This window comes from Anomalospiza imberbis, chromosome 2, assembly GCF_031753505.1.
Source record: "Anomalospiza imberbis isolate Cuckoo-Finch-1a 21T00152 chromosome 2, ASM3175350v1, whole genome shotgun sequence".
Taxonomy (NCBI): Eukaryota; Metazoa; Chordata; class Aves; order Passeriformes; family Viduidae; genus Anomalospiza; species Anomalospiza imberbis.
Window position 1 is genome coordinate 55,605,993 of NC_089682.1, and position 27,563 is coordinate 55,633,555.

The following is a 27,563-nucleotide window of genomic DNA, read 5'->3' on the forward strand; positions in this document are numbered from 1 at the left end:
CAGTACTGATTCAGACAAGAACACAATTTTCACAACAAGCACATACTGTGTTGTGACTATATATGACTTTTATACTTTAAATGGATGAACTGATCCAAATTTCAAAGTTACTTCACAAAAACAGTTAAGTGTATTTACAGCATGAATAAGTTACATAGTTGTCAGAATAAAAGTGTCTCAGATGTGCAACAGATTTACATGCATACATTTAACACTGGACAGCAGTTAAATGTAAGAAAAACCATAAAGTTATGACTTTATATATACATTACAAATAAAATAAGACCTCTCTTTAGAGAAACTTAACATGAGAACTTGCATTTCACGTTAATATTTTTACTTTTTATACTCAAAATTTATATTAAATAAAAATATGCATGCTTAACAGTTCAAAAGATTTGACTCTGTGATGGGACTTTCTCCTACAAAATGGCAAGTTAAATTAGATCAACCATCCTTTAATAGTATAAATATATTCATAAAAGCAAACCTCTAGTAAAAAGCAGCCAAGGTCCTTAATTAAAAAAAAAAGAAAATTACCAAGACCTTTCATGATACTTGGGAGGGCCTAAGAACAGACCTCTGCAATATGATCCAGTACCTTCAGAGACAGTAGCCTAGTAACATTAGGAAATGTACTTCATAGCAGCTCATTGTTTTAAGATACAGTAATCATATTCAAATTACAGTGTACATTAAATTATAGTTTGTTTACAGTTTGTTTCATATACACAGGCTCTCAGCTTTTGACCAACAAGTTTGAGATTCCGTGGCCAGCTTCATTCTGCCCATCTTTCACTCAACTAAATAAGAAAAAAAAAAAGGAAAAAATGTACAAGGTTTGTCTTTTTAACAAAAAATACTATTTTGTGAAGGAAACATTGCACTTTTGCCAACCAAAAATTAATTTGCTATAAAGGAATTATTGTTCAGTGTAGTAGGCTTTGGTATGCAATGGAAGTCACTTCTTCAGTAGTGAGTTGCAGTTGCTCAGTGAAATGCTAACTGGTTTTTGTGCAACACAGAACAAAGGATATTGTCTCAGGTGCTCTATGCTACCTCTGTCCTTACAGTATTGCTACGTGTTTGAAGTTCAGCCCATCGCTTTTTGGAGGAAATCCTAAGTGTAATAAGAGTGAGTACAGTTTGACCAAACCTTTGTAAGGCTGAGAAGACATCGAGCCACCTCACTCCCACAGGGCAGCACTCCCATCTTGAAAGGGGGCCCAAGGGTCCTGTCAGAGACTTGTGCCGGAAACGCTGGAGTCTGGAAGAAAAGTATTGATGACCCGGTAGCTCTGAGCTCTGCGAATCATGTCGCGGATCTCTATGTTCAGTTCCATTAATTTGGTGCAGATTTCAGTCAGGCTCTGGTTGGAGCCCACCAGTGCATAGGTGCCCGTCTGACCCAGGGTTTGGTGGCGGAAGTAAATATTCAGAAGTGTCTGGACTTCATCATCAGAGCTGCTTCCAAAGATATCATTGGGCCACAAAATCCTGCAATGAAACAGGAAAAGAGCAGGCATTTCATTATGGGTTTATTAGCAGAGACAGGACCTGTGTGACAGAGATCTCTAAAAGAAGAATGAACTTGCATATGCTTATAAGCCTAAAACAATTCACTGTTTTAAATCACTCATTTGTTACTCATATTCTGGTATCAGGCACTGAATACACATAAAAGTGCAATTTCTGTTATCTAAAAAAATGCCTAAGAAAACTCATTCAAATAGGTGTAAGTGAAACTGGGCTGAATGTTAGCTCATGCCAATAACATGCACCTGTAAGGAATTAACTCAATAAAAAGATTCTTAAGAGCCTCACAGGACTTTTGATATACAGAATGTAATTAAACATCTTAATTGTTGCAAGCATATGTTTAATAGTTACTTGTGGCACACCTCTCCAAAAATCAGTATCAATACCCCAATGTTCCTTGTTGAAACAATAAATTAATTATGCTGATCCTGTGCATTATGTTTTGTTAGGAAGATAATAAATGCATACTTTTCTAATAACATGAAAGTCTAATATGAACCGTGTAGCAAAACTTGCCTGCATTCTCTTATTTGTCTGACGGCTTTAACAAGTTCATTGTTTTTCAAACACTCCAGCATGGACTGAATAGCTGCTTCAGTAGAGTTGAATGTGGGCTCAGATTCTGTTGTCAGAGGCTCAGCTGCAATTGCAGCAGTAGCATCCTTCAGATTTTTCTTCAGCTCACTCAGTTCTCTTGACATATTTAACAGCTGTTCCAAGGAGAAAAATGAGAGATAGGTATTTTCATTCTCCATAAGCCCCACATGGAGTAGGTACTTCAAGTTTGTCCTTACTTCCATATTGGATGTACACATTATGGAAAGGACAAGGACATTTCTTGATCCCTGTACAATATAGAGAAAAAGCAAACTACAGGGTTTTTTTTACCTTTGTGCATCCTTTAACATTATGCTGTAGTTTTGGCTTGCTAAAATGCAGGAGCATATCTAAACAAGCTTTTATTTTTCACCCTTGATACTTCTTTCACATCACAGTGGAAGAGCTGAAGAAAACATGTACTTCTACTACAAGATATTGATATTTATTTACAAAACACGTGCAATATCTGACATGATTAACAGATGGACAAGAAATATATAACCCTTTCTCAGGCTGAAAAGTTAATATGGCACAAGATTCATAAATAATTAGTAAGTTAATAATTTCCAAGAATTTACTTTTTCATGCTCCTACATGCTAAAAATAACCACTGTCACATGAACTAACAACGGAATTTCCTCCAAGTAATAGCTTATGGTTCCAGCAAAATATGCAGATGTCATGGTGAAATAGCTATTCTTTGTACAATTGTTGTACAATAATATAGCCCCAGTTCTATGGGCTGTATTATTCATAACAATTTAACAAAGTCATAACTGTGAAATACATTTACATAAATCAATTATAAGGAATACAAAATATTTTTAAAACTTGGACTGTCCTAGTAGTGGTAGATGCCTGTTGTCCTGTCTTGTCTTAAAAGTGAACAGCCCAGTCACAATGTGAGCCAGCCTTCACAACATACAATTTATTGTATCCTTAAGATACAATAAGTATTCAAACTCTTTTTACTCCAGCAGCACATTTGATACAACAATTTCTGTTAATAGGCCATATCTAAACTACTAGAATATGTCCTAAAATACATGTAATAGCTTCAAATGTTATTTTACAAAGCAGAGTACAACCACTTCTCCTCAACAGTTTAAAATATATACAAGTTTTCTCCTTACCAGGAGAAAAGCATACATGGAATGGTAAGTTAAATGATAATCATTCAGCTTAAAGTGATCGCCTCAAAGATGTTTCAAAGTATTATATATTTTAAGCAACTGCTGAAAACAAACTTGACTAACAGTACTGTTCTTGTGAAGGTTTTTGTAAGTAAGATGCATGGATTTATCTAAAAACAAAAAGCTGTTTGGGTTAGAGGTGAGAGTGTGACATGTCAAAATATTTAAAGAAAAAGGTTTGTAAATATTACAAAATTAAAAATACAGGACATTAAGGTATTTAGTTGGTTATATATGCCTGCAGATTTATAGTCAGGGTGAAATAGTGGGATCCTTGTTGTTAAGTCCAGAGAAAGGAAAAATAAGAACATGAAAATAAAGTGGAATTTTCAGTATAGGACTCTGTAGTTTGTTACATACCTCTGGCATGGAACTCACTTCGTGCACTTGTCCAATAAGTTTACAGTAGGACTGAAAAAGCAACAGCAGCTGGAAGTGCAGTTTATATAATCTCTGACAGAGTTCCAATTGCTAAGGAAAGATTTGTAGGAGAAGAAACAATTAATAAATATTACTGAGTTTAGATAACTTTTGATAACAAACAAAACGCATTGAGATAGTTTGTTCTCAAAAACATTATTTTACTGAAGTATGATCATATACTATTTCAGAAAATAGTATGATGTCAGCATCAGCCTCAAAATATTGGGTTTGGGTTAGCTTCACTGTCTCCAGTTTGCGGCTGGAAAGCAGAGACAAAATATAAGGGGAAGTGACTTCCCTGCACAGAACATGAAACTCCCAAATTTCAGATAAGGTCGAAGACCTCCTCTAAGGAATGGAAATCTAAGAGAGAAGCCATGAAATAGTAGTCCAAGATGGTTAAAGCTCCTGCCTGCTCCTCTGAGGAGAGAGAAACAGAGGTGATAAATTCATCTAGGAGTGAGAAGGAGGAAATGCCAGCCCTGGAACTTAAAACACTGTTCATGGATTTTCCACCATCCTAAAGAAACTATAGAACAGATGGATGGAGTTTAATTTGTAAGAGGGTATTTGGCTTCTGTGAAGTATTCTCCCAGATTAAGTAGATACTGCTCTATGAATATTCACTTGTTTCTTCCAGTGTAAAGTGCAGCATGACATAAAAGATGTTAGATACATTTAAATAATGGGTAATGGGCATGGCTGCCAGAGAGATCAAGTTAATATGATTATGATTACTGGTATTGTGTCTAACAGGAGGGCAGTCTTGTAGTTCCACAGCTGGATCATGGTGAAGAAGGGAGGAACATTTAATCTTTAGCTAATTATATAGAAAGTGAAAATCCTGCAAGTACAAGTCCTGACCTTGTACTGACCCTTTGGCAGGAAAGCCTTACAGACTTCCAACCGTATTTGATTTGCCTACTGTAACAGACACCGTGACCAAAGGTGGGCTCAGTGATATTTCCATCTGTTTGGAGGAACTAAAGCAGAGTTTCATGCCAAAATTGGCAGAAAAGAAGAAGCTATTCATGTTTGCTTCTTTAAAGCACTTCATACAGGCTTAGTTACCATCATGTGCTGCAGCTCTTTGCTGAATTTGGGACTGTGCAAATGTCAGCACAAACACTAATAGAAAGTACTTTTAAGTACATTATAAATGTTAATTTGACTGAAGTGTTTTATTTACATATGGTTCAACATTTAAGTGCCACATTTTTTATTAATAAACTAAAAGTAGAACCACAGTTTAGCGTTCGAGTTCCCCACATTTCTGTACCAGCCTCACAAGGATGAGGGGCTAAGGTCAAAAGCAAATTTCATCTTTATTCATCAGGGTGAGGCAGACACCAACTACCCATCTATGAACAGACAGCCAAGGGCACTGCCAAAATGAGGCAGAGCTAGTCTCCTTCTAAAGGGGGTTTGTGGAGAAAAGTGGGAGCAGGAGGATAGTGCCAAGCCAGCAGGTGTCAGCCTAGCAGGGTTTGTCCTGCTGAAGGCCAGGCAGATGGGGCTGCTCACACCTCAGCACCAGCACAGCAGCAGAGCTCAGCACTGTAAATTTGGCTGGTCTGAGCTCTGTGCCATTCTGCATCTGGTATCTGTGTCGTTAGGTTTAATGTCTATTACTGGTGGGCAGCATTGGAGTGCTCCTGTCCCAAATGGAAAGGAGGAATTTCAGCAAGGAGGAGGCCTTCATCAAGTTTGCAGATGACACAGAAGGATGGGATGCCATCCAGGGTGACATGGACAAACTTGAGAAGTGGGCCCATGAGAACCTAATGAGGTTCAACAAGTCCAAGTACAAGGGGCTGCCCCTGCGCTGGGGCAATCCCAGACGTGAGCCCAGACTGGGAGAGGAACTCATTGAGAGCAGCCCTGTGGAGTTCTCCTGGATGAAGAGCTGAACATGAGCTAGCAGTGTGTGCTCACAACCCAGAAGGCAAACCACATCCTGGGCAGCATCAGGAGCACCTCTCCTGTGAAGACAGGCTGAGAGGGTTTAGCCTGGAGAAGAGAAGGCTCCAGGAAGGGTTTATAATAACCTTCCAGTACTTACAGGGGCACATAAAAAACATGGAGAGCAACTTTTTACAAAGGCAGATTGTGGTAGGACAAGGGGCAGTAGCTTTAAACAAAAAGAGGAGAGATTTGGATTAGATGTTAGGAAGAATTTCTTTATGCAGAGGGTAGTGAGGCACTGGAACAGGTTGTCTAAAGAACGTGTGGATGCCCTACCCTTGTATGTGTTGAAGACCAGGCTGGTTTTCAGCAACCTGGTCTAGTGCAAGATGTCCCTGCCTATGGCAGGAGGATTGGAACTATATGATCTTTAAGGGGACCTTAAAGATCCAAACCATTCTATGATTCCACCAGACTGGATATGACAGCAAAGACCCACAAATGCAGAAAGAAGGCCCAGCAGATCTGTGGTAAGGAGCAGATGTGCTAGGGCAGAACTGACTTGTGGACAGGGACAATGCCTATCAGAACAAAGAGGTAGGGCATGAAGAACACTGCCAATGAAATAAACCTGCCCAGGGGCCATTCTCTGTAATGAAGGGCACAGAGCACTGCCAAATTTCTGATTGTGTGGCCAACCATTCTCTTCCCAAAAATAAAGACTGGTTGTTTAGATACAGCCTCCTGGAGATGGCCCTGGCTTCTGTCTTCTCTCAAACCATGCTTGGGCATGTCAGGGGCTGGCTGGTGGCCCAGCCAGGGAAGGTGCTGACCGCTCACCCCAGTGAGTGCCAGCCCAGGGACACTCGCTTCCTCCCTGGTTCTGTTCAGTTCCCAAGTAGAGACACAGCCTGAGGTTCCCCAGCAGGGATCAAATTCACTCTATTCAAATTTTGGAGACCTGGCAACACTACATAGCAGTTACATACAGATATAGTTGGAGCTATCAGGGAATTAATAATTAATTGAAAACAAGCATAACATCATTTAAGAAAACCCATCTCATGATCGTTTTTAACACAGGATTTTTTTCAGTCCTTGAAGAACAATAATTCAGTTTCACCCTTCTGGCTGCTAACCTGAATGAAAACAAACTAAGGTCAAACTAATGGTTCTACTTTGACTCACTTAGTATTTAGTTACTGTATCAAGAAACTAAATTTTTGTTCTTCCTGAGTAAGTATTAGAAACCAATAGTGGTGAAATTGTTCATCAACATATACACAAAACCCATTTGAAATGTAACTGCCAACTGTAAATTGTAGTTTTTCACTAGGAAAAATGGAAAATTATTGATTTTAAAACAACAAAAAATATTTCCTGCCCCAACATATTACATGCATTCAAAAGTTTGATTTGTAAAAATGTATGTAAATGACCATTTGAAACATCATATGAAAGTGTCAAAATTTTGGTACAGTATTTTTTGATTTCACAAAACACATGTTAGTAAATTATTTTAGTCGCCGCATTTAGAACCATATATTGTATAGGAAAATTATAATGAAAAAGAAAACATGCTTAAAAGTAAAACAGTAGAATTGGGGTGTATTAGTCCATCCACAGATGGACAAAAAATATGAAAGAACTTCAACTTACTGCAAGAGATTCCATTTGCTACACAGCAAGCATGGCACAGGAGAAAAGGAAAGGAAAGAAAGTATAGTGTCAGTGTAATGCATGCAATAGGAAGCACAGCCCATCTGTAACAGCATAACTTATCAGCAGTATTAGCAATGCATGCCTCAACCTGATAATTGGTTGGAATATCACATTCAACATGCACTGCATTCTTAATAAAATCAAGCTTTAATTCTAATGCTAAATTCCAGCCTATATATCCTCAGTTAGATCTTCAGATTTATTAGTTTAGATTTATCCCACCCAGCAGCTCAAGAACTTACAGTGAAATAGTGCTAGAAAACTGTTAAAATAATTATTTTATTTTTTTTCTTATTAAAAAGAGCTTATATTGCAAAGTAGTAAAAAAATTAGGAATGATTTTCAAGCGATGAACAAAACTGAACTTTGCTGTTTCTAAACATTTTCTTGTTTAAAAATACTTCTATTTTTGACAAATAGATCTAATGAAATTGGCAGGATAAGTTTTATGGCTGCTGGGCTTATTACTTGGCACATTATAATGGAAATGTTTTGCATATAACTTTTAAGTTATGACTATCAGAAAGAAAAAAAAAAGTGTGGAAAATGCCAGTTTTGTTTAACTTCATGGCAATGCCACAAGTTGAGCCTTGTATCCCTTCCTCTCACCAGTAATGATTCACTGGTTTATAATTCTGAGGCTATTAAAATGTCAGTGCAAGTCCTGTTCCAACAATAATAAAAAATTTAATTGACTTACATTAGCATTTCAAAAATTAGGGGACTAAGTGCTCTCTTTGAAACAGAAGTGTTCCTCTTTGCTAAGAGCTAACATTTGCACTCTGTGTTCGCTTAATGTAGCTTTTCCTATTTTATAAATTTTACAATCTCATTACATTTTACATGAAGAGAGTCATCATGTAAATGCTGTAAGTTACAAACACAACCACATCCGCCCTGTTACAGCCTGATGTCAGTGCAAAGGCACACGGTGTTAAGAAGCATATGGAATTCTTATTAAAATTATTTACCTTACTGTCAATACAAAGGCAGAAACACAGGAATGTGAAATAATATTAACTTTGATGCGCCTAACAGAGCATTTCAGTCTGTTTTCTTTACATTAGCCTGACTATTAAAAATATATATGAAAAGTGTTGCCCCAAACCCTGCACTACTTTTCTATAAGACCATGACAAAATAAGCTTTAAGCTCTTGTGATGCTTAATTTTTTTTTTTCTTTTAACATTCATTGCTTGAATAGTTTCTTCTTCTATTTAGTACTCTTCAAAAAAAAACTTTTTATATCTTGGCTTCCATGCAGTTCACATAAATGAAGCTTTATAAAGCTAAATTCAAGATAAGAGGAGGACAAGAGCAGAAAGATCACTGTGTTCCACTAAACTCACAAGTGTGCTGGCTTGTGTTTTTCAAATCTTATTGTCTTTTTTAAGCTACTCTGAAGTTTAGCATGCCACCAAGTTTCACTTAGACTTCCAAAAATACTGGAGTCCATATATAATTTCTAATTTGCCATGGAATTTACTTTAAAGAAGAGGGGAAGAAGGAGATGGAAGCAGCAAATAAGTGAATTCCATGGTCTTTTTTGCCAGAAAGCTCTGTCTCCTCTGTACTGCTTCCAAAACCAGGGCAAGCCAAAAAAAAAGGGTGAGGAAGGTGTTTCATATGACATGAAAAACCCTTCTTCACTGGAAGAAAATACACTGGAAACAAAATTTCCCTGAGCTACTGATGCTCAGCTCCATATTGCTCTCCAAAATCATGATTGTAACTTCCTCTCTCTTTCAGCATAAAATGAAGATTTCTTGGAAGTTGAAAAGAGATCAATTACTGATTTTTCTTTTATTCTGCAGCAGCAAGGGCTCAGGTAGAATGATCATAGCCTTCACAGTTCTCAATTTCTGGTTTAATTCTTAGAGTAAGGGAAGTGTTTTAGATTAGTTGATAGACACTACACAATCAGTGGTTTTGGCAGCTGAAAATGCCAAATGTTTATAGTACTTGGATCATTTGCACAATTCTTTAAGCAGCCGGTAAATGCAGCATCTAAGAAGGACACACTCCCTAGCAGCAACACTTTGATTTAGTTTTTTGTTCCTAGAATTACTGTTTTGTGCCGTTAGCAGATCAGGAAGGCACTAATTTTTAGATCTCAGAGTTTCTTGCTGTTTTAAGGAATCATTTTTACATACTGAAAAGAGATGACAGTTACATAATTACTTCAGTCTTCAGTCATTTACTGGCACAGGAGAGCCTCAGGATGACAAAATAACCACTGCATGCAAGGGTTTATTAAATAAAAGTACATTTTATTAAGGTATTTTATTTGTCTTAAAATGTCAGCAGACAGAATCTTTTCCTATTATCTAGGAAGTTGAGTATATACACAAACTTGTATATATACCAGAGATAGAGAGAACAGCATTTGCTGTGCATTCTTGAATATCCACTAGACCTGAAGGATAGTAGAAAGCATTCTGCATGGGGAAATCTACACATAGCTGTGTTCTTCCTTTAGAAATGCTGCGTACCTGGGCCAATTTTACCTCATTGTCAAACCATGGATCTGTCAAACAACAGTCAGATAACTGACTATTAAGAATTTCTTGCTTAACAGTGGTCTCACTGTGCCTTGAGCTTTGCTGTATCTCAGCTCAGCTCCAGATGACTGTGATCCCAATGGGTACACCTCCAGCCTTATTGGTGGCCTAGAGTGATTGTACCTTTAGCCACATGGAAACTCACAGCAGCAGGTATATTCTGATTTTTGGGGGCAAATTTTAATGGGGTGCATCATGTTTTAAATATCCATTAACAGATAGAGTTTGCAAAGCCCACATCCGCTAGCTTGTGGTGAGGAAGGTTTGAGAAAGGCGTATACTGACTTTGGTCTTATAGAGTAAACTGAATGTCTCATTGGGAAATAAATACTTATTTGAATTAGCAGTGTTATTTGACAAGAAAAAGAGGATCTTCCAAATACAGTTTTTCCAGAAGAGTAAACAGAGAAACCAACCAACCCAGCCTTTGACTAGATTTTAAAAAAACTCCTTTCTTATTGAGGCTGAAGAATGTACTGATAGCTGTACTCATCTAAGACTAACACCTGGACAGACAATGCAATGACATGTGCAATTATCTTTTGTCTGTATATTGACTTCTATGTCATTAAGACTCCGTTGCTCAAAGTAGCATCAAAGCTTACAAATCAGACACATCCAAATAATGTAATCTGTTGCAATGATAAGGCAGGGAAAAGACATTCTGGGACATGAAACTTTTACCCAATTTCAGAAAAGTTGCTAGCTCCAGCAGCTGACCTAGACAACTTCTATTTCAAGCTTCTTTAATGTCAGAATAAGCCAATTTTTGCCTTTGCCCATTTTCAGTAACAGTAACAATAGTTAACAAATCATGTGCAATTATTTTGAAATAAGATGTGATTAGAGAAATTGTGCCAAATTAGTCACCAGCATCAGGAGGCGTTTGTGATGCAACCAGTTGTGACAATGCTGAATTTGGTCTCACATCTGTCTCATCTGTAAAGGGGTCTGTATTCCTTCCCCTCAAGCTTTTTACCAGGTGAGGAGTTCTAAGAATCTAAGATCTCTGTCTTCCGTAAAGCAAGCTGTTGCTTTTTTTTCCTTACCATTAATTCTGAACCTTTTACAGGAGTAGCCTGGTTTTGTGCTTGGCTAAAATAATTTTTTTTGGACAGAAGTTTTCAGCAGAATTTCAGGCACTAGACTAAACCTTAATGAGTTTGAAAGTTTGGGCAGGCTCCCTTGTGACTATTACTGCAAGACAGAGTTTTTTCCCCCTACAATTATTAGATTCTTTAGCCTTTCATGTTGAGGGAGAAGTGGAAAGGAAAGATAAGAAAACAAATACTTTCCAGTTTAGGAATAATTTTTCCTTGCTCCTTCCTAATTGCATTTCCTCACTTTCCCTGGCTTCTTCCTCCCATTACACTTTCATTGAATAAACAGATTGTTCCTTTGGGAAAAGCTACTTCAATTGAGGTGAATGAGTAGGGGAAGAAAAGAAATATGCCTATTCATCCTGTCAACTTCGAAGGAATAATGCATTTTGGCCTGAATGAATAATGATGGAGAGAAACCAGGGACTCCTGAAGGAATGAGAAACTCTTCAGCCTGTCTGATAAGGAGTATAAATACCAACCCTGGCTTCACAAAACACATTTTTGAAAACATTTGATTGACATTTTGAAAACATTTTTCTGAATGTCAGAAAAACATTTAATTCTGAAACAGAGAACACCTAGTTATAAAACTACTTTTAGATGTGTTTAGGCCAGCTATATGAGTTCAGTTCACAGGTTATTCCTTCTCCTTAGTGTTATTTATTTACTTTTTCAAAAAAGAAACAATGCAGTTGATCAGCAAGATGTGTCATTCTCCATCCCATTCTATGCATTTCCAAAAGAGAGATGAAGAGGATAAATTAAGCTGTCTACAGCAAGGTATGTAACACTAGAGTCTGAAGTCACTGTTGAGGGTGTTTGTACATCAGAGGGAATGGAATGCCCATGCTCATCCCATTAGTGCCTGCCTCTCCACCTCCCTCTTGCAGGAGAGGCAGTGGTATGTGTTCCAGGTCTCTTTTTTTTAGACTTCAGAATAGCTCATTTGTAACTTCCTTGCACACCATCACAATTACAGAGGAGACAATATCTAATTTAAATGCACTGGAAAGGGCCCAACTTTTGATGGTGCCAGTGCTAGGTGGGGGAAGATTGAACAATTTTCCCACCACCTGTGATTGCAGCCAGAGGATTTATTAGAAAATTAGATTTGCTAATAAGGTCAAGGAAGCCAAAATGCAGGGGTGGCAAGGACTTGGGATTCTTGGAAAATGGCATATAAAAACAAAAGTCAAGGGAGTTCAAAGACAAGAAGACAAATATATACAGATGGGAAAGAGAGGTTAAGATAATGACAGAAAAAAATAACGTGACTTGGAGGAGAAGACAGACAAACTGAAACCAACTTAAGATTAAAACAAGGTATTTGAAAAAATGGTTACAACAGGCTAGTCTGTATTCTGAATATATAACAATTAGTTTTTATAAGCGAAAATACATGGGAAGAGGAAATGTCCCTTTTTTCTACATGCTGTTTTCTTGCTTCCCAATTTTGGCTAATTCTATCCAGTCCCCTCTTTTTCCCATCTCTCCAATGTCTTTCTTCCAAAAGGAAACAGCCCAACAAAATAACATTCCTTAACTCATTATACATCACCAAGATATCATCTGTTTCCTATACTTAGTATATCAAATAACAGTATTAACTGCTGATAGTATTGATATCTGAAAATATGATTCCTTAACTGGAATCAAGAAACATAAATGACAAATAAATACACATGTACACGTGTGCATGAATTTTTTGTTAAAAATTGATAAAGAGATATTTTGCCTTAGCTCTAAATACTTATCTACAGCATAAATAATTTTGCTGGCCATTTTACAGTCATTGTTTTGTATCTACTGATCTAAGTGTATTTCGACCAGGCAAGTTTTGCTGTTGGGCAGACGGAGACTGTAACAGCCGAAGATAAAATGGGAATAACATGGAAGGAGAGTACAGCAGGAATGATTTTCAGATACACTGTGGAAAACTGCTGCTGCAACGTCTTTCTAAAAGGGAGAGCACAGGGTTAGGGTCAGCTCTGCTTCTTTGTCTAGAGTAGGACAGCAGAAGAACTTCTTGTGAATACTTCCCATTTCCTGTGGCCAGGACTGAGGCAACAACAATAGCTTCAAGCCTAACGTGTTAAAACTGGATCATGTCCAAGCCCAGCAGAAAATCAAGGAGGAAGTAGAGCAGGCTCTTGTGGGTTCAAGAAAAAGGTACATCACGCATATGTCACTTTATGGGAGAGAAATAATAGTGGCCATTCATTACCTTCTCTTCAGAGTCCCCTGGCTGGCAAGTAATAACTCCATCTCGTGAGCCCCCAGAAAATGTTGCTTTGCAGTTTGCAAGCCACTGTTTTCAGAAAGAAATTAAAGAAAAAATTAATAAGATCTATGGTTTGATTCAAAGAGAGATAAGCAGTATTTTTGTTTCACAGCACATCATATAAATAAAAATTTGCGATTGCATTTTTTATTACCATAGATGATGACAATTTGCTTTGACTGTAATTAAAGAAGTGAGGTCTTGATTTCTATTAGTATTTAAATGGCATGAACTAAGAAACTTATTAATGAATAAATAGAGGAGACACTAGGGATATTAAAGATGCTGTTGTTTCTAATATTAAGGGATAAAATAGCTACTTTTTAGTTCTGATTCATATGTCCAGGAAGAAACATTCAATGAATACAGTGTCTGAAACATGTTTTTCTAGTTTAAACAGATGTGAGTGGATGTGAAGTTTCCTGACATAGCCTAAAAAGACAGACAAGACCAAGAGCATAATTCAGCATACCGAAAGCGTTGCCTCTTTCCTGTTGTTGTATGTGTCCAGGTACTCCTGCAGCTCTAGAACACTGAACTTCAGCTTTTCAAGAAGGCCACAAGAGAGCAGCTGGAGAAACGAAATCAAAGGTCTGTAAATGTCACTATAAAAGAATGGAAATACTGGTAGACAGTATAGGAAAAATATTGCAAAAGAATACCTAGATTTATCTAATACTAATACTGAAAAATATTTACTTTTATGCAAAAATCTACATAACTAGGATACTATACTGAAAAGTCAAACAGCAAAAGTTGCACCTATGGTAACATGGAATTTAAACTGTGTTCTGTGTTTAGTGACTTATCAGAGGACCTCTCTAAAATGGATCAGTACATAAAGCTTATCCAGTTTCTCTCCACAGCTCTCTGATGATGTAAGGCACAGCACTTCCATGGTCACAGCAGTGGGCTCAAGATTACAGTTGGCCAGTTTCTACCTCTAGACTTCACTGTGGGATGTCACACTGTCCTGATGCTGCTGGATAAACATAAGCCAGAATGAAGACAATGGAAAGGGCCATCTCATTAATTCCCTAATATATATTTTTTATAGAATTATAGAATAATTGAAGTTGAAAAATATTTTCAAGATCAAGTCCAACCTTTGACAAACACCATCATGCCCACTATATACCATATCACAAAGTGCCACCTCATCTTATTTTTTAAACACTTACAGGGACAATGACTCTACTGCTTCCCTGGGCATCCTGTTCCAATACTTGACACGCTTTCAGTGAAGAAACTTTTCCTAATATCTAACCTCAACCTCCTCTGGCACAGCCTGATGCTGTTCCCTCTTGTCCTGTCACTGGTTGCCAGGGAGAAAAGGCTGCCCACCACCCTGGCTACATTCTCCTTTCAGGCAGTTGTAGGGAGCAATAAGGTCTTCCCTGAGCCTCTTCTCCAGGCTAAACTCCCTCAGCTACCTCAGCCAATCCTCACAGGACTTGCACTGCAGACCCTTCCCCAGCTCCATTGCCCTTCTCTGGACACGCTCCAGCCCCTCAATGTCATTCTTGTAGTGAGGGGCCCAGAACTGGATACAAGATTTGAGGTGTGGCCTCACCAGTGCCAAGTACAGGGGCACAATCACTGCCCTGGTCCTGCTAGCCACACTATTGCTGATACAGGCCAGGATGCCATTGGCTGCCTTGGCCACCTGGGCACAGCTGGCTCATCTTCAGCCAGCATCATCCTCACATTACAGTTGACTCAAATGAAACCACTATACATATTACCATCTTTCATGCTGAACTATGTAAAAAACAGCTGCTTTTTTTTTTCATTTGTTGAGCCAACTGGTCTAGTAGGCATCTGTTTTATATTGCGGTTGAGCCAGTACGCAGGCTCAACACATCATAACTATTCGATGAATCTGCCCATCTATCACCACTTACTTAATAAAATAATACAGAAAATGAATGGAAATACACTTCCCAACAGGAGATAAAAAATGTAAGATAGGAGGAGAATTCCTTTTTGACATAACTGTTCATGAGTTGCTCAAAAGTGAAACAGCCAGTAAAATAACACACAGCAATGAAGTACATGCCTTTTGAAAGGAATATACTCACTGTTTCTGCATCTACAAAGAGGGTGGGACATTCTGAACATGATGTTAACATCTGAGAAGACCTCACAAACTTGGAGCCTATTCCTCTCAAGTTGTCTCCCAAGTAACTAGCTGCATCACAGGTTAGGAAGCAGAATCTTTTCTGAATATTCTGGAAAGCAAAATACAGTTCATTACATAACTTACTCAAGTACGAGCTTATTTCCTTTGTAAACAAATGGCATGGTTGTTTTTCTTTGCATAATAAAGTGAAAAGGGACCATCTCTCTGTGGAGAACTGAATGTCTGCTCGAGGATACTGAATAAGACTTATTGTGCTGGAGACAGTGTACAGCTGGGCAGCTGTGAAACTAATTACAGACTTCATCATAACCTACTACTGAAATACATTCTTTCCTGTAAAGATGAGTCAATCTTTATAAGCTTTGTAGTCACAGGTAGCATTTTGGTTTTTTTTTGTCTCTACAGGGTTAACAGAGTTGATCAGCACATTACTTTTTCTGCCCATTCCGGGCATTGTTTTGTTAATATTCCTGTCAAGTGGCTAATCACATAATATAATGGACATACTAATGCCAAACAGCAGCACGAAAAAATCAGAAAAAAACCTTTTGTTTTCCCCTGTGGGAAGAACCTTCTCTACTAAAACTTTACTGTTGCTTGGGAAGATTCCAGAAATACTGCACTGCATCCGGGAATTATTCTTCTCAGCAGATTTTTTTTTAATGTTTTGAGTCTTAAACCAATCTAGTCTTCCAGAAACATTCTAGTGCTTTTCAGTGACTAATATATAAAATGAATAATGAAAAAAAAAAATTAAACTTGCACTGACTGAAACAATGATTTTGATAAATACCCATCAGTTTTCACTGCCCAAATATATCTCATTAAGGCCTAGAGCTCAGCAGTTAGGAACAACATGAGAATATTTTAAAAAATAAATGTTTGCAACATTTTTATATGATTAATTCCAAGTTACCAAAGGCATTTCTCTGAGGAATGTAGGTTAGGACCTGCACCATAAGTATGCATCACTGGAGGGAAGCACTTCCCTAATGCCAGTCTGGATGATAGACATAGAAATGTTGCCCTGTTACTGTTCCTGCACTGCTGCTTGGGAGTTAAGTACCTAAAATCAGGTGAGTTCAATTCAGACTTTATTGATAATGGAAGCTGTTGGATTGAAATGCTAACCAGGCCCTCACACTGTACATAGACTATACACTATCAATGATTTATAAAATGGACCGAGTTCCTTACCAATCAATTTCATAACTACTTATTTGTGAATCTCTCTCAAAAGCATCTCAGCTGCCCATCTGATCACACTTAGGACCAGGCAGACTGATACTGGTCTTACTGTTTCCATCTTGCTTCAACACAGAAAGAAATTGCTACACACCTCACTCAGCACGTGGTACAAATTCTCTGCTGCACCGAGTCTGTTAGAGGCAAAGGGTTATCACTAATGACCACCAAACCAGAAAAATTACTGTTTTTATAAGCAACTAGTAGAATCATCTGAATCATAGGGCTTGGTGAAAACTGGAGATTTACTACTGTGATGTCTTCTGGAAAAAAAGATTCAGCCAAGTCTTTGTGAAACTGATAACTTGCTCATAACTCTCCGGGCAAAGCAAAGAGATCTAGATTTGATCTTAACCAACAGAAAAGACCTAGCTGAGAACAAAGAAGTGGAAGGAAATTTAAAATGACAGATTTTGAAAGAGAATCCAAGGCACACTGGTTGAAAAGGACCTCTGGGGAACATCTCATGCAACCTTCAGCTCCGAGTGGGACTATTGCTGACCCCAGGTCATGTCAGATGTGCTTTTAACTAGCTGAGTCTTAAAATCTCCAAGGTCAGAGCTTCCTCAAGGCTTTGGGTAACCTGTTTAGTTGCTGCAATGCCCTCCTGGGGAACAATGATTGAGTTTGCAAATCTGAGGCAGTGAAGGAGACAGATTACAGAAAAAGTAAAAGATATTCCTCCTCTACTCCTTTCCTTTTCAGATATTCATAAAAGCAACAATCAATCTACAGCTAAAATTATAATGGTCATGAAGAGTGTTTTAAATTATTAAGAGTAAAACAGCAAGAGACTGTACTTTGCTATCTAGGTATAATACTTCACTAAATATATTTATTTTGTGATTACATGGACTAACAGTTCTATCATAAATTCTAATCTCAGCTATGTCCTTCTGGATGCAAACTACAGGGGCTGAAATCTATCAAGCAAGGTCTGAATGCAGTATATATTTTATGAAATGGGATTACTGTGAATAGTAATACCAGCTGTCAGCATATTATGAATAAATATATATCTGCATATAGTCACTGTGCTTTGTGTCCATGAAAATAATAAAAAATATTCTCAGAAAGTTTTCTTCTTAACCTCAGATTTCCTCTCCTGGGAAGAGGACTTTATATAACAAAAGGGCTTGCTTGATCTGAAATCTACTTGTCTTGCAGCTGTCTGGTCTGCTGAAAGACATTTAATTTGAAGGAATACAAAGAGGCAGCAGTAAAGATAATCTCTAACCTCTGACTCATTTACAGGAAAAGGAATTCAATAATTTCAGGAATTTTAAACAAGTTTAGTGTGTTGTGGGCAAGCATCCGAGATACCATTAACTTGATACTGGACTGAAATGTAGGTGCCCTGGAAAATGCACTTCTTTCACTTCACCAAGTATTTAGTTGACAAGCTCCTCCAAACAAGGATTTTGTTTCACAGTCAAGTACTTTGACAGTATTTGCATTGCAGGCTTAGCACATACAGGACTTGTTTCTGAAACTTCCTGTTAATGAGGGTCAAAAGTCAAAGTTGGCAGATGAGTAGTAAAATTTAATAGTGCAAACAAAATACAATTCCAGACAAGCTGGGATCTTACGAAAAAAATAAGGGGAAATAATACTCCTATGTTTTAACACTGAAAAGAAGAATAAAGTTATTTTTATATATTAAAAATATGGCAGTGATTCCAGCTAAAAACTGTGACTTGTTGATATTATTAACACCTTTTTCTTTCTCCTCCAGTATCAACTGAAGAAAATGAATAGGGTATCTTCTGACTATACAGCATGCACAACAGCAAATGAAGTGTGTGCATTACTAGGATTTGGAGTTAAACGGGTACTCTAAAAGTAATGTTTTGGTCTTCCATTACACTACATTATTTATTTAGTCTTCAGAAACGTGGCACCAGCTCCTTTTCACCTCTTCAAAGAGGAGAATCAAGGACAAATAAGTCTCTAAACACTCAGACAGAGCTGTTAACCTCTAGGACTGAGGTTAAGACAGAAAAGCTGACATCATGAATAAACACAGGATTAACACTTAAGTCAGGACTGTTTTTTTCTTCTTCCAAATGGTTATTTATTAGTGCTTAAAAAAATGCCTATAAAACACCCATATATACAGTGGCATAATGTTTAAAGGAGGACAGTGTGCAGGTAGATAAGACATTCACCTCCAGTGGAGCACAGAGGAAACATGATGAAGAAGAGATTCATACTATAGGATGCTTCTTTCATATCAGGTTAGTCTTAGACATATGAAAAGATCTTGAAACTGTGTTTTTATTATCAGGGTAATAAAATGTTAATAAAACGTTGTGTACTCTGAGATCACAGGTACTTAAACTCTGCAGAAAGTTACCTGGCTACTGCTTTCACTGCTGGAGCATGTTAAACATCCTGCAGCTGCCAGAGAAATGATTAAAAAAGGCTTTAAAACTAATTATAGGTAAAACTGGATGATCATTCTTTAGAACAACTTTTACATTTGACTATTTTCTTATCTTTTTGCAAGATTCTTATCTTTGCAAGCATACAGTTTTAGAAAGGAGAAATGTATTTCTAGTTTCAATCTCTGGAATTTATGTTACATGATGGTGGCTGGGTATTTCTATTCAGATGTGTAGGTACAAACCATTGAATTATGCTGACATTTACATGGACACACTCAGATTTCAAGAGTTTGCGATAAAAGAACAGATTAACAATAGTTTAAGATTAAAAAGGTTATTTCCTTGCCTCTTGCAGTTACTGTTCCTGCAGTCTGTTTGTAAAGTACTGAAGGAAACACTCTTTAAAGTGGACCTGTATTTTGCAACATGACCTCCAAACCTGTAAGTATGAAATACATAGTATTTTCATGACAAAACTGGTCACAGAAGACAATGCTGCTTGAAAATGTAGTACAGCAATTCTGCAGTATGCAAAATTACAAGGGTTATATATCTAGTAGCTCATTACTGGGGCTGCTACCAAGAAACACTAATTGACACACACAAAAACTATGATTTTGCATCTTAAACTTGTTTTCTCACCTTAAACAGGGAAGAGAACACATGAAATGTATAAACTGCACAGGAGCCATCAGAGTCGCACATGAGCTGGTTGATATGACTGCGCCAGGCTTCTTCTGCATCATCACATGCTGCTGGCTGAAATGCAGCAAGGATGGCGGAAAAAAATGGTGAGGGAGGAGGGGAGGCATTTCGATCAACATCTCCAAAACTGAAGGAGAAAACAGAAAAAGGTGATGAAAGGAGAATACTAAGAAGGTGGCAGATAAAATATGCTATAACAGAGAGATAAAATCACAGGAACAATTACAGCACCTTCCTAAAAATAGTCATGAATTTTCAAATTACTTTTGAAGGTCGACAAGATGCTGAGTACAATGAGAAAAACCTCCAAATCAGAAACCCTATCTTCAGGCCATTATGATTTATCTTCCTCCATCCCAGAACACTTGAATTGTTTTCTTATATCATCATTTCACAGAAGAAGGCTGAAACTTAAGAAGAGAATAAAGCTTTCTCTCCCTTCCCTCCACAGGCTAACTGCAGTCTAACTCAGCATCCAAAATCTGAGAGAGCTCCAGATGGCATGTAAAAAACTCTTATAGTCTTTTTATAACATATACTGGGGTCCAGCCACACTCACAAGCAGCCTTAACAGCATATAGCTGGGATTTCTAACAATACTGAGACTTTCTTTCATGAGAAATCAGAAGGAGAAATACACATCTGATCTGTTGAACAGGTACCTAAGTAATATCTGCATTACTTCAAATCTTTAAAAATTCTCCTTTTTATTTTAATTAAGCATATTATATACAGAATACCTAGTTGCATAGATGTACATAAATATTGTATCTTATTTTTCCTAGAATGAAAAGCTTAGTTTTGTTTTGCTTTTTTTTTCAGTTGTGTGATAATTATGCAGATAATTAAGGCATTGTCTTCTCATTGCTCCAAACTCATGAGAATTTTATAACTCCTGTGGCTAAAACATCCATTTCATTAACTACCACCTTGCAGTAATTTTTTTGTACATTGTAAAAGAACTTGTGTGAATAATAGTGCATCAAAGTACCTAGCAAGAGCAAATTGTTCCAGCCTGTCAGCTTTCTCTTCAGCTTCTGTCATATCCAGACTAAGGCTATCACTGCATTCAAATGCTCCAGGGAGTTCATTTGTAGACCCTGAAAGGTCATCCTCATGGACTGCTATATCTTGTTCTTCAGGTACAGCTTCAGCCTAGGGGAGTGAATGATGATGTCTTAGAAAACAGCAAATTAGTAAGTTAATTCCTCTAATAAATAGAAAGCATTTAATGAAAAAACCCACCTGACAACACATTAATCTGCACAGATATAAAGCCACAGGTTATAAATGACATGAATCAATTTACACTTCTTCAAAAATACTGTATTTGCTCAACTTTCTGACTTGGATAAATATTATTTTTAAGGCTCAACTTTCTGACTTGGATAAATATTATTTTAAGGCATTTTTTCAACTTGTCTAACAAAGAATTTCAGATTCCAATGCATGTGGCAACATAGCAAGGAAGTAATTTTTCAGAAAAAACAATAGAGTTGTTTTTACTGTCAGTCTGTCCTTATCTCTTAACACTTTATAGTGTCCAAGACTGTACCAAAGCCTCTCAGAATATACTGGAAACAATTACTGTCTGGAAGACTCTATGCATGTTTAGAACTGGGAATTAATTTTAGCTTGTCAGAGGAATCCAAGCATTCTAACAGGCCATTTAAAGGATTATGCTTAATTTCCTTCCTTTTTCATCTATCAGCACTTAAAGATCATGATTTCTTTTTGAAACGTTCCAATTTCTCTTGCATTTTTAGTCTGAACAAGTTTTGTTTCATCTTTAATCTTTTGGCTTTTGTCTGCCTCCTCCATAGCATCCAAAGCACTTCCTGTAGGGATGACTGCAGTGGGTTGCTCAAACCTTTGTGCACATTTGCCCATGTGCATGTACATACATGTGTTGGGAATTAATTGGGAGGGAAATCTGTGGCAAAGTGGAATTAAACAAGAAAAGTGGCCCTTTGCAGTTTATCAAGTCTGCTTGGATGCTACAGATTAATTATGGGGATTTGTATTTGTAAAAATTAAAGAAGACTTATAACAGAGTGGACAGGGTCAAAAATTAAGTAGAATAATCTTTTGGTTTGCTTTGTTTTCTAAGCAAAAGATAGGGATATTCCGGATGTCAGGGTGAATGAAATGAATCAGAGCCCAAACCATCTTGAAAAGAGAAATGCAAGCTATTTGGCTGAATTGTCAGAATAGGAACTAAAGCACCTGGTAAAAAGTGTAAATGTTTCATGCTTATTCAAGTAGTAATAAGTAGTAACCAGTTTCATATATTAAATATTAGCTTGAAAGAACCATTACAGTTTCTTCACTGCACTGACAGAGTCTGTAGGAGGAAAATGCATTTTGATGGGATAGAGCAAGGGAGGAAGGAAGAGGAAGCAAACACCTCCCACCCACTGGATGCCCCAAAAGCAAACCAGAAAAGTGAACTTTGAATATTAATGGAGGATTGTAGTACACTACCAGAAATATGTGAGTTCTGGAAAAATACATAATATAGCATCATCTGAATTTCTGTAACCCTCATAGAATTATCCCACTATCGTTAACAGAAAACAAGTTTAAGTAATTAAGTACTGTTAACAATAATATGTGGATTTTGGAATTGAAAAATCTAGGAAGAGGCTATATAATCAGTCTTTTTCTCTCAATTGCTGTATCTATTTAAAGGTTGAGATATTTTTGGTTTTGCTTATGATGCAACAACTAAACATTCTGTAAATCACTGAAGAAGTAAAAAAAAAAAATTTCCTTTGCATTGATGACACCTCATCAGCTCTCCGAAAAGAAGAATTCAGAGGAAAAGAGTAAAGAGCTCAGATTTTGTGTTATGAAATAAAGTAAAAAATATTCAGGTGTAAGTTTCAAGTTTTCTGACTAAAAACTTTCTTCTTTACATTGACTCAAAATTATTTTGAGTAAAAATACAGAAGCATGCACACTAGAAGAAAATACTTTTGAGGCAAAACCCCACCAATAAGGCATTCTGTGCTTACCCATTCAGTCATTTTTGTAACAGTTGTAACCAGGGCTATATTTTAAACCAATATCAAATCTGTACCAGGACTAGCTGAATTTGCCTGTCAATTCCACAAGAAACTGCTCCGATTTTACATTCTTCATTTACTTACTTATTTCAAAACTTTTCATTTTTGATTAATATTGGCACGTAGGACATTAAAGAGATTTTGACAGTAAAGATTCCAAACCCCCAGACATACACTGAACTCCTAAGCTGTGATTTTCAGTTCTTAATGTACACACCAACAGCTACTGCAGCTGGATGCATGAGATCAGCTGCAGTTGCCACCTGCAAACGTGTCTGTTCTGACTGCTGCTTCCTGAACTGAAATTCTGCCAACTTCTGCTGTTCACGGTTGTTATGTGGTTACTTGTCTACCAACATTCTGACAAATGATAATGAGTTTACCTTCTCCACAGCCACTGTTTGGAGAGGTTCTCCTCCTTTCCTATCCTTACAGACACTTCCCTCCTCCCGTCCCTCCTTCCTACTGCAGCAGTTTCTGACACAAACAATTTGTTCGATATTCCGCAATTCCAACCTCTTTTTCTATGACCTCTTCTGTAGAAGTTTCCATTCCTTCTGAAACATGCAGTGCTAGCAGTATCAATTTTTTGTGTGGCTGCATTTGGAGGGGGCAAGGGCAAGAAGGAAAGCCAATGATTACAGAAGATAGATTCTTCCTCTGCCCCAGTCTCATACACTGCTCTTTCTGCAGAAGTCGCTCAATTTAGACATGACAGAGAAGCTTTACTGACAGAAGCCAACAGTATCATCAAGTCACTAATTCACAGCCCCCCCACCTCCACCCCCAAAACTACATTATATTTCTGGAGAGACACTGAAAGGAGTAGATTCACCTTATCTCTCATGAGCAAGTACTGTCAAACAGAAAATTAAAGAAACCATACCCATGTTGATAATGATTTACCAACCTTGCTTTGTCTTCATCTTCTGATACAGTTCTCTGAAATACACTGTGCTGAACATGGTTGCTGTATCCTTGCAAATCCTGCCTCCCCACCCCCAGGATGGTTTAATATTTTGGTCATGAATTTAAAATTTCTGTGTGTCTGCCGAAAGGCAAGTACTGAATCCAGGGCACACAACTGTACAATAGGTCCCCACATACAAAAATATTTCAGAAATACACGCATACACCCACCACATGAGCTGGCATATTATTCTTTAATTCAGCATGAAAAACAAAAGAATATTGCCTTGGAGTTGTAACTTGTAGCCAGCTCATTAACTTGTCTTCTGATGAGCTTGTAGTATTTTGGTGCATATGTAGTGCAACATATTTAGGAAACAATAAGTAAAATCTCTTAATGAAGAAAGTATAAGTAGAAAGGAAATGGTAGCAGGTGAAGTAGTGCATGAATGTATTAGACTATGCCACTAGACAGAGGAAGCCAGAATGTACTTGATTTCACAGATCAAACTCTTTATGAAGTGTATGCAAAATAAATTGTAACAGTGTTACATAAAATACAGTCCAGTTGGAAAAGAAAGAAAAAAATGTATTCACCTTGGGTCCTTCAGACACCTGGAGATTATTCATACCAGGCAAAGACACATCAAAGCTGGATGTTCCCATGTTAAAATGATGAGGGTCTGCTGAGGTTGTGTCACATGATGTAGAAAGTGAGTCAATATGATTTGCGTCCTCAGATGGGGAAAGATTTATAATCTGTTTAAAAGACACCAAAAGCACAAAAGAACTGAGTATACAGCTACCCTACCACATGGTGCTTTCATGAACATGCAAAGCAGAGAGTGTCTTACAGTGCAGTGACAGTGGCTCCCTTAACTTGTATATAGACACAACCCTTTCAATATTTCTGTCATAAAAATTTTATTAAAAGCACCCCAGAAGTGAACAATGAAAATCTGAAACCACTTAGCAACCTGGACTCTTGTTCTATTTTTTAAGCATTAAATACATAAAGATTTATTATTGGCCAATTGTCAAAAATTGTCCCATAGTAAAAAAAGGCAAATAATGAGATCTGATGATTCCTGTGTTTCAAACTTTGCATTAAAATTCCTGTTTACCTTTGCAAATAAGGGAAAATGTATTCACCAATTTCTGCTCATTAGATTGCACCTGGGCAGAGGAAACTAAAAGCCCAGCTCATTTAAACCAACCACCCTATCTTTTCCTAAATTTCCGGTTTGCAACTTACTAGGTCTGAGTTCTCCAAGATTTGGCTCGTGGTCAAGTCCTCCTCCTCTGATGACTCATCCGAGTCCTCATGGTTCATTTTGTTCAGGCTGGGTGTGCTCCCTGAGAGCTGGTTCTCTTCCATCAGCTGCATGTCACACTTGTCCAGGCTGTCCAGGGACCGTCTGCGCACTCCCCAGTTGAAGTTGTCCATGCTCTCACCCTGAAATCAGACAGTGGGTCAGCTTGCTTGATATAAAACTAATCATATGCTAACACTCAATCAAAGTTAGCTCCAGAAATATTTTTATGAAAAAATATAGTAAAAACTTGAAATAAGCATTATCTTGCTTGTTCACCTGGAGATAAGAGCAGAAGCATGGAAATGGCAGTTAAATGAACACTCAGTCTTTTCAATATTAGATATTTTTCATGCAATTGCTAATTTAAGAATTTGTTAAGTCCATATATACACGCTCCTCGATACCAGTAGAGCAGTGACACGCAAAGGAAAGGTTTGAAAGCAATTTTAAAGGATTTTTTCATGATGTTTAAAAGTATTAGAAGCACAATTCATACCAATGGTTCAATTGCAAAATTTATGTTAAAGATTTTAGATTCTTTGCTTTATATATATAACCATAATGGTGAGTAGATTTGAACAAACCCTTGCTTTACACAAAAAATGTAACACCTTAAGCAGCACACCTTTTAAACTTTTATTCTAGGCCCATATTGCTTATTTTTTAATCTACTTGAATTATTTGAAACTATATTTTGGGAATAGCCTGATAAGCATTGCCTGTGATCTCACATTTTAAAAAGGACATAGTCAAATGGACCAAACATTTTATATTTATCAGATTTCCAGTTCAGGTCCCACACACAGTTACATAAAGCTGAGTGCATTAAGCAAATTGTGTAACAATTTGTTAGGCTGCTGAACTGATAAACAGTTCACTTGATTTCTTTCATGTATAAAAGTAACAATTAGTTTTCCACCCTATTTCCATTTATTTACTTTCTATATTTTCCAGTGGACTGTATGTTTTTTCCCTGATTGCAATAATCTCATGTTCCCTCCCTAAGTCTAGCCATGTTCCTCTCTGGCAAAGGCAGGACCACATCCACAGCTGCTCCTGCCGTGGACCTCCAGAGGCAAAAGGGGCTTACACAGCAAGAAAGGTTTCCCCAGAAATATTCAGATGCAGTTTTGGGTACTTTATCTAGATGAGAGCCCTCAATTCTGCATCAGCATGGGAAGGAAATTTATAGAGAAAAATGTTTCCTTTTAAGGTTCAGGGCTGCCTGTTTCAAACAGGACTCTGTAAGTTACAATGCTCTTAAGCAAGTCAATTGGTGAGAATTCAAGCTGACAGTGATACTTAAATATTAATTTGAAAAAAAAATAGTTCTGCCTAAAAAATAATATTATTATCAAATAACTGATTATGATTATTTCCTGGGTTTATGTGGATCAAAATTATTATCAGTGCAGTGATTGAGAAAGAAGTCTCAGTTCAGTAAGGTCCCTTAAGCAGAGTTGTGATTTTAAACACTTGAGCGATGCCCTTTTGGGACTACTCAGACATTTACTGAACGGGGACCAAACTGCGTAACGTGCAATGAATTAAATTGCAGTCTTACCTCCTTAGCAATCAACAAACTTGCACAAACTGACCTTATTTTGCATCACTACCATTTAATGCAATGGACTGTGGAATTTGAATAGGAGGGAAAGTTTAGTTTCATGACATTAAGCTCACCGTTTCATGAACAAATATGATGAAAATAGAAACAAATATTTTTAAGGAAAAAGACAACCCTTTCAATTCACAGTAAGATTTAAAACTAAGGAATACACTGTAATGAAGAGAAAATAAAGATGAAATTGTTATGAAGCCTGACACATTATTGGAAGAACTCTGTTTTTTCATCCTGGGACTGGTATCATATGGTAGTATTATGTGGAAAGAGAACAGAGCACATCTGACACATCTAACAGAACTTAAAATCATAAAAATGACTGTTCGTTCCAAGATATTTATTTTAACAAATTCTTTGGTTGTCCATCCTCCCCCTCAAAGGCTGGAGGACACATGCAGCAATTAGACATCCTCCACAAACAGATCAATTACTGAACTAACAAATGACAAAATGACATAAATAAGCAAGCAAGCAAAGATGTTTGTCATCACATCCTTATCCTCATGATGCCTAGTAAAGCCATCAGTAAATTTAGCAGTCCATGTCGATGGGAATATTTCCTGTTGCAGTTTTATTCTACAATGCCTTAAAGAAGGAAGCCAGCAAAAAGAAGAAAAATAAAGGGACATTTCCAGGGCATGCAGTTAGAAAGGGGAGTGAATTAAAAGTAAGGGAAGAGGGTAAAAGAGATGAAATGCTATAACTCACATACCCATAGCATTTAGATTAGTATAAGTTTGCTACAGGGGCACCCAGAACAATACTGAATTTAAACAAGAGGTCAGCACGTGTCTACGAAGATGGAGTTATTTTTATAGTCTATTTAGCAATCTTTCTTC

At 37.3% G+C, this 27,563-nt stretch overlaps 1 protein-coding gene across 2 annotated transcripts in view; it reads right to left on the reverse strand.

Moving 5' to 3' along the window:
- Positions 1-43: 43 nt before the first annotated feature.
- The window catches only part of FRY (FRY microtubule binding protein), a 182,343-nt gene continuing 154,823 nt past the window's right edge, over positions 44-27,563 (reverse strand). Inside the window, exons 53-63 of one of the 2 annotated variants that reach the window (XM_068181162.1) lie at positions 25,040-25,240; positions 24,382-24,543; positions 20,799-20,962; positions 19,745-19,934; positions 15,409-15,558; positions 13,800-13,898; positions 13,271-13,354; positions 7,320-7,337; positions 3,693-3,803; positions 2,056-2,249; positions 44-1,497 (exon numbers count right to left, since the gene is read on the reverse strand). In XM_068181162.1, the coding sequence (XP_068037263.1) occupies positions 1,239-1,497; positions 2,056-2,249; positions 3,693-3,803; positions 7,320-7,337; positions 13,271-13,354; positions 13,800-13,898; positions 15,409-15,558; positions 19,745-19,934; positions 20,799-20,962; positions 24,382-24,543; positions 25,040-25,240 (1,632 nt within the window). In that variant the 3' untranslated portion in view covers positions 44-1,238. The remainder of the gene's footprint in view (positions 1,498-2,055; positions 2,250-3,692; positions 3,804-7,319; positions 7,338-13,270; positions 13,355-13,799; positions 13,899-15,408; positions 15,559-19,744; positions 19,935-20,798; positions 20,963-24,381; positions 24,544-25,039; positions 25,241-27,563) is intronic. The other variant, XM_068181161.1, reaches the window with a different exon arrangement.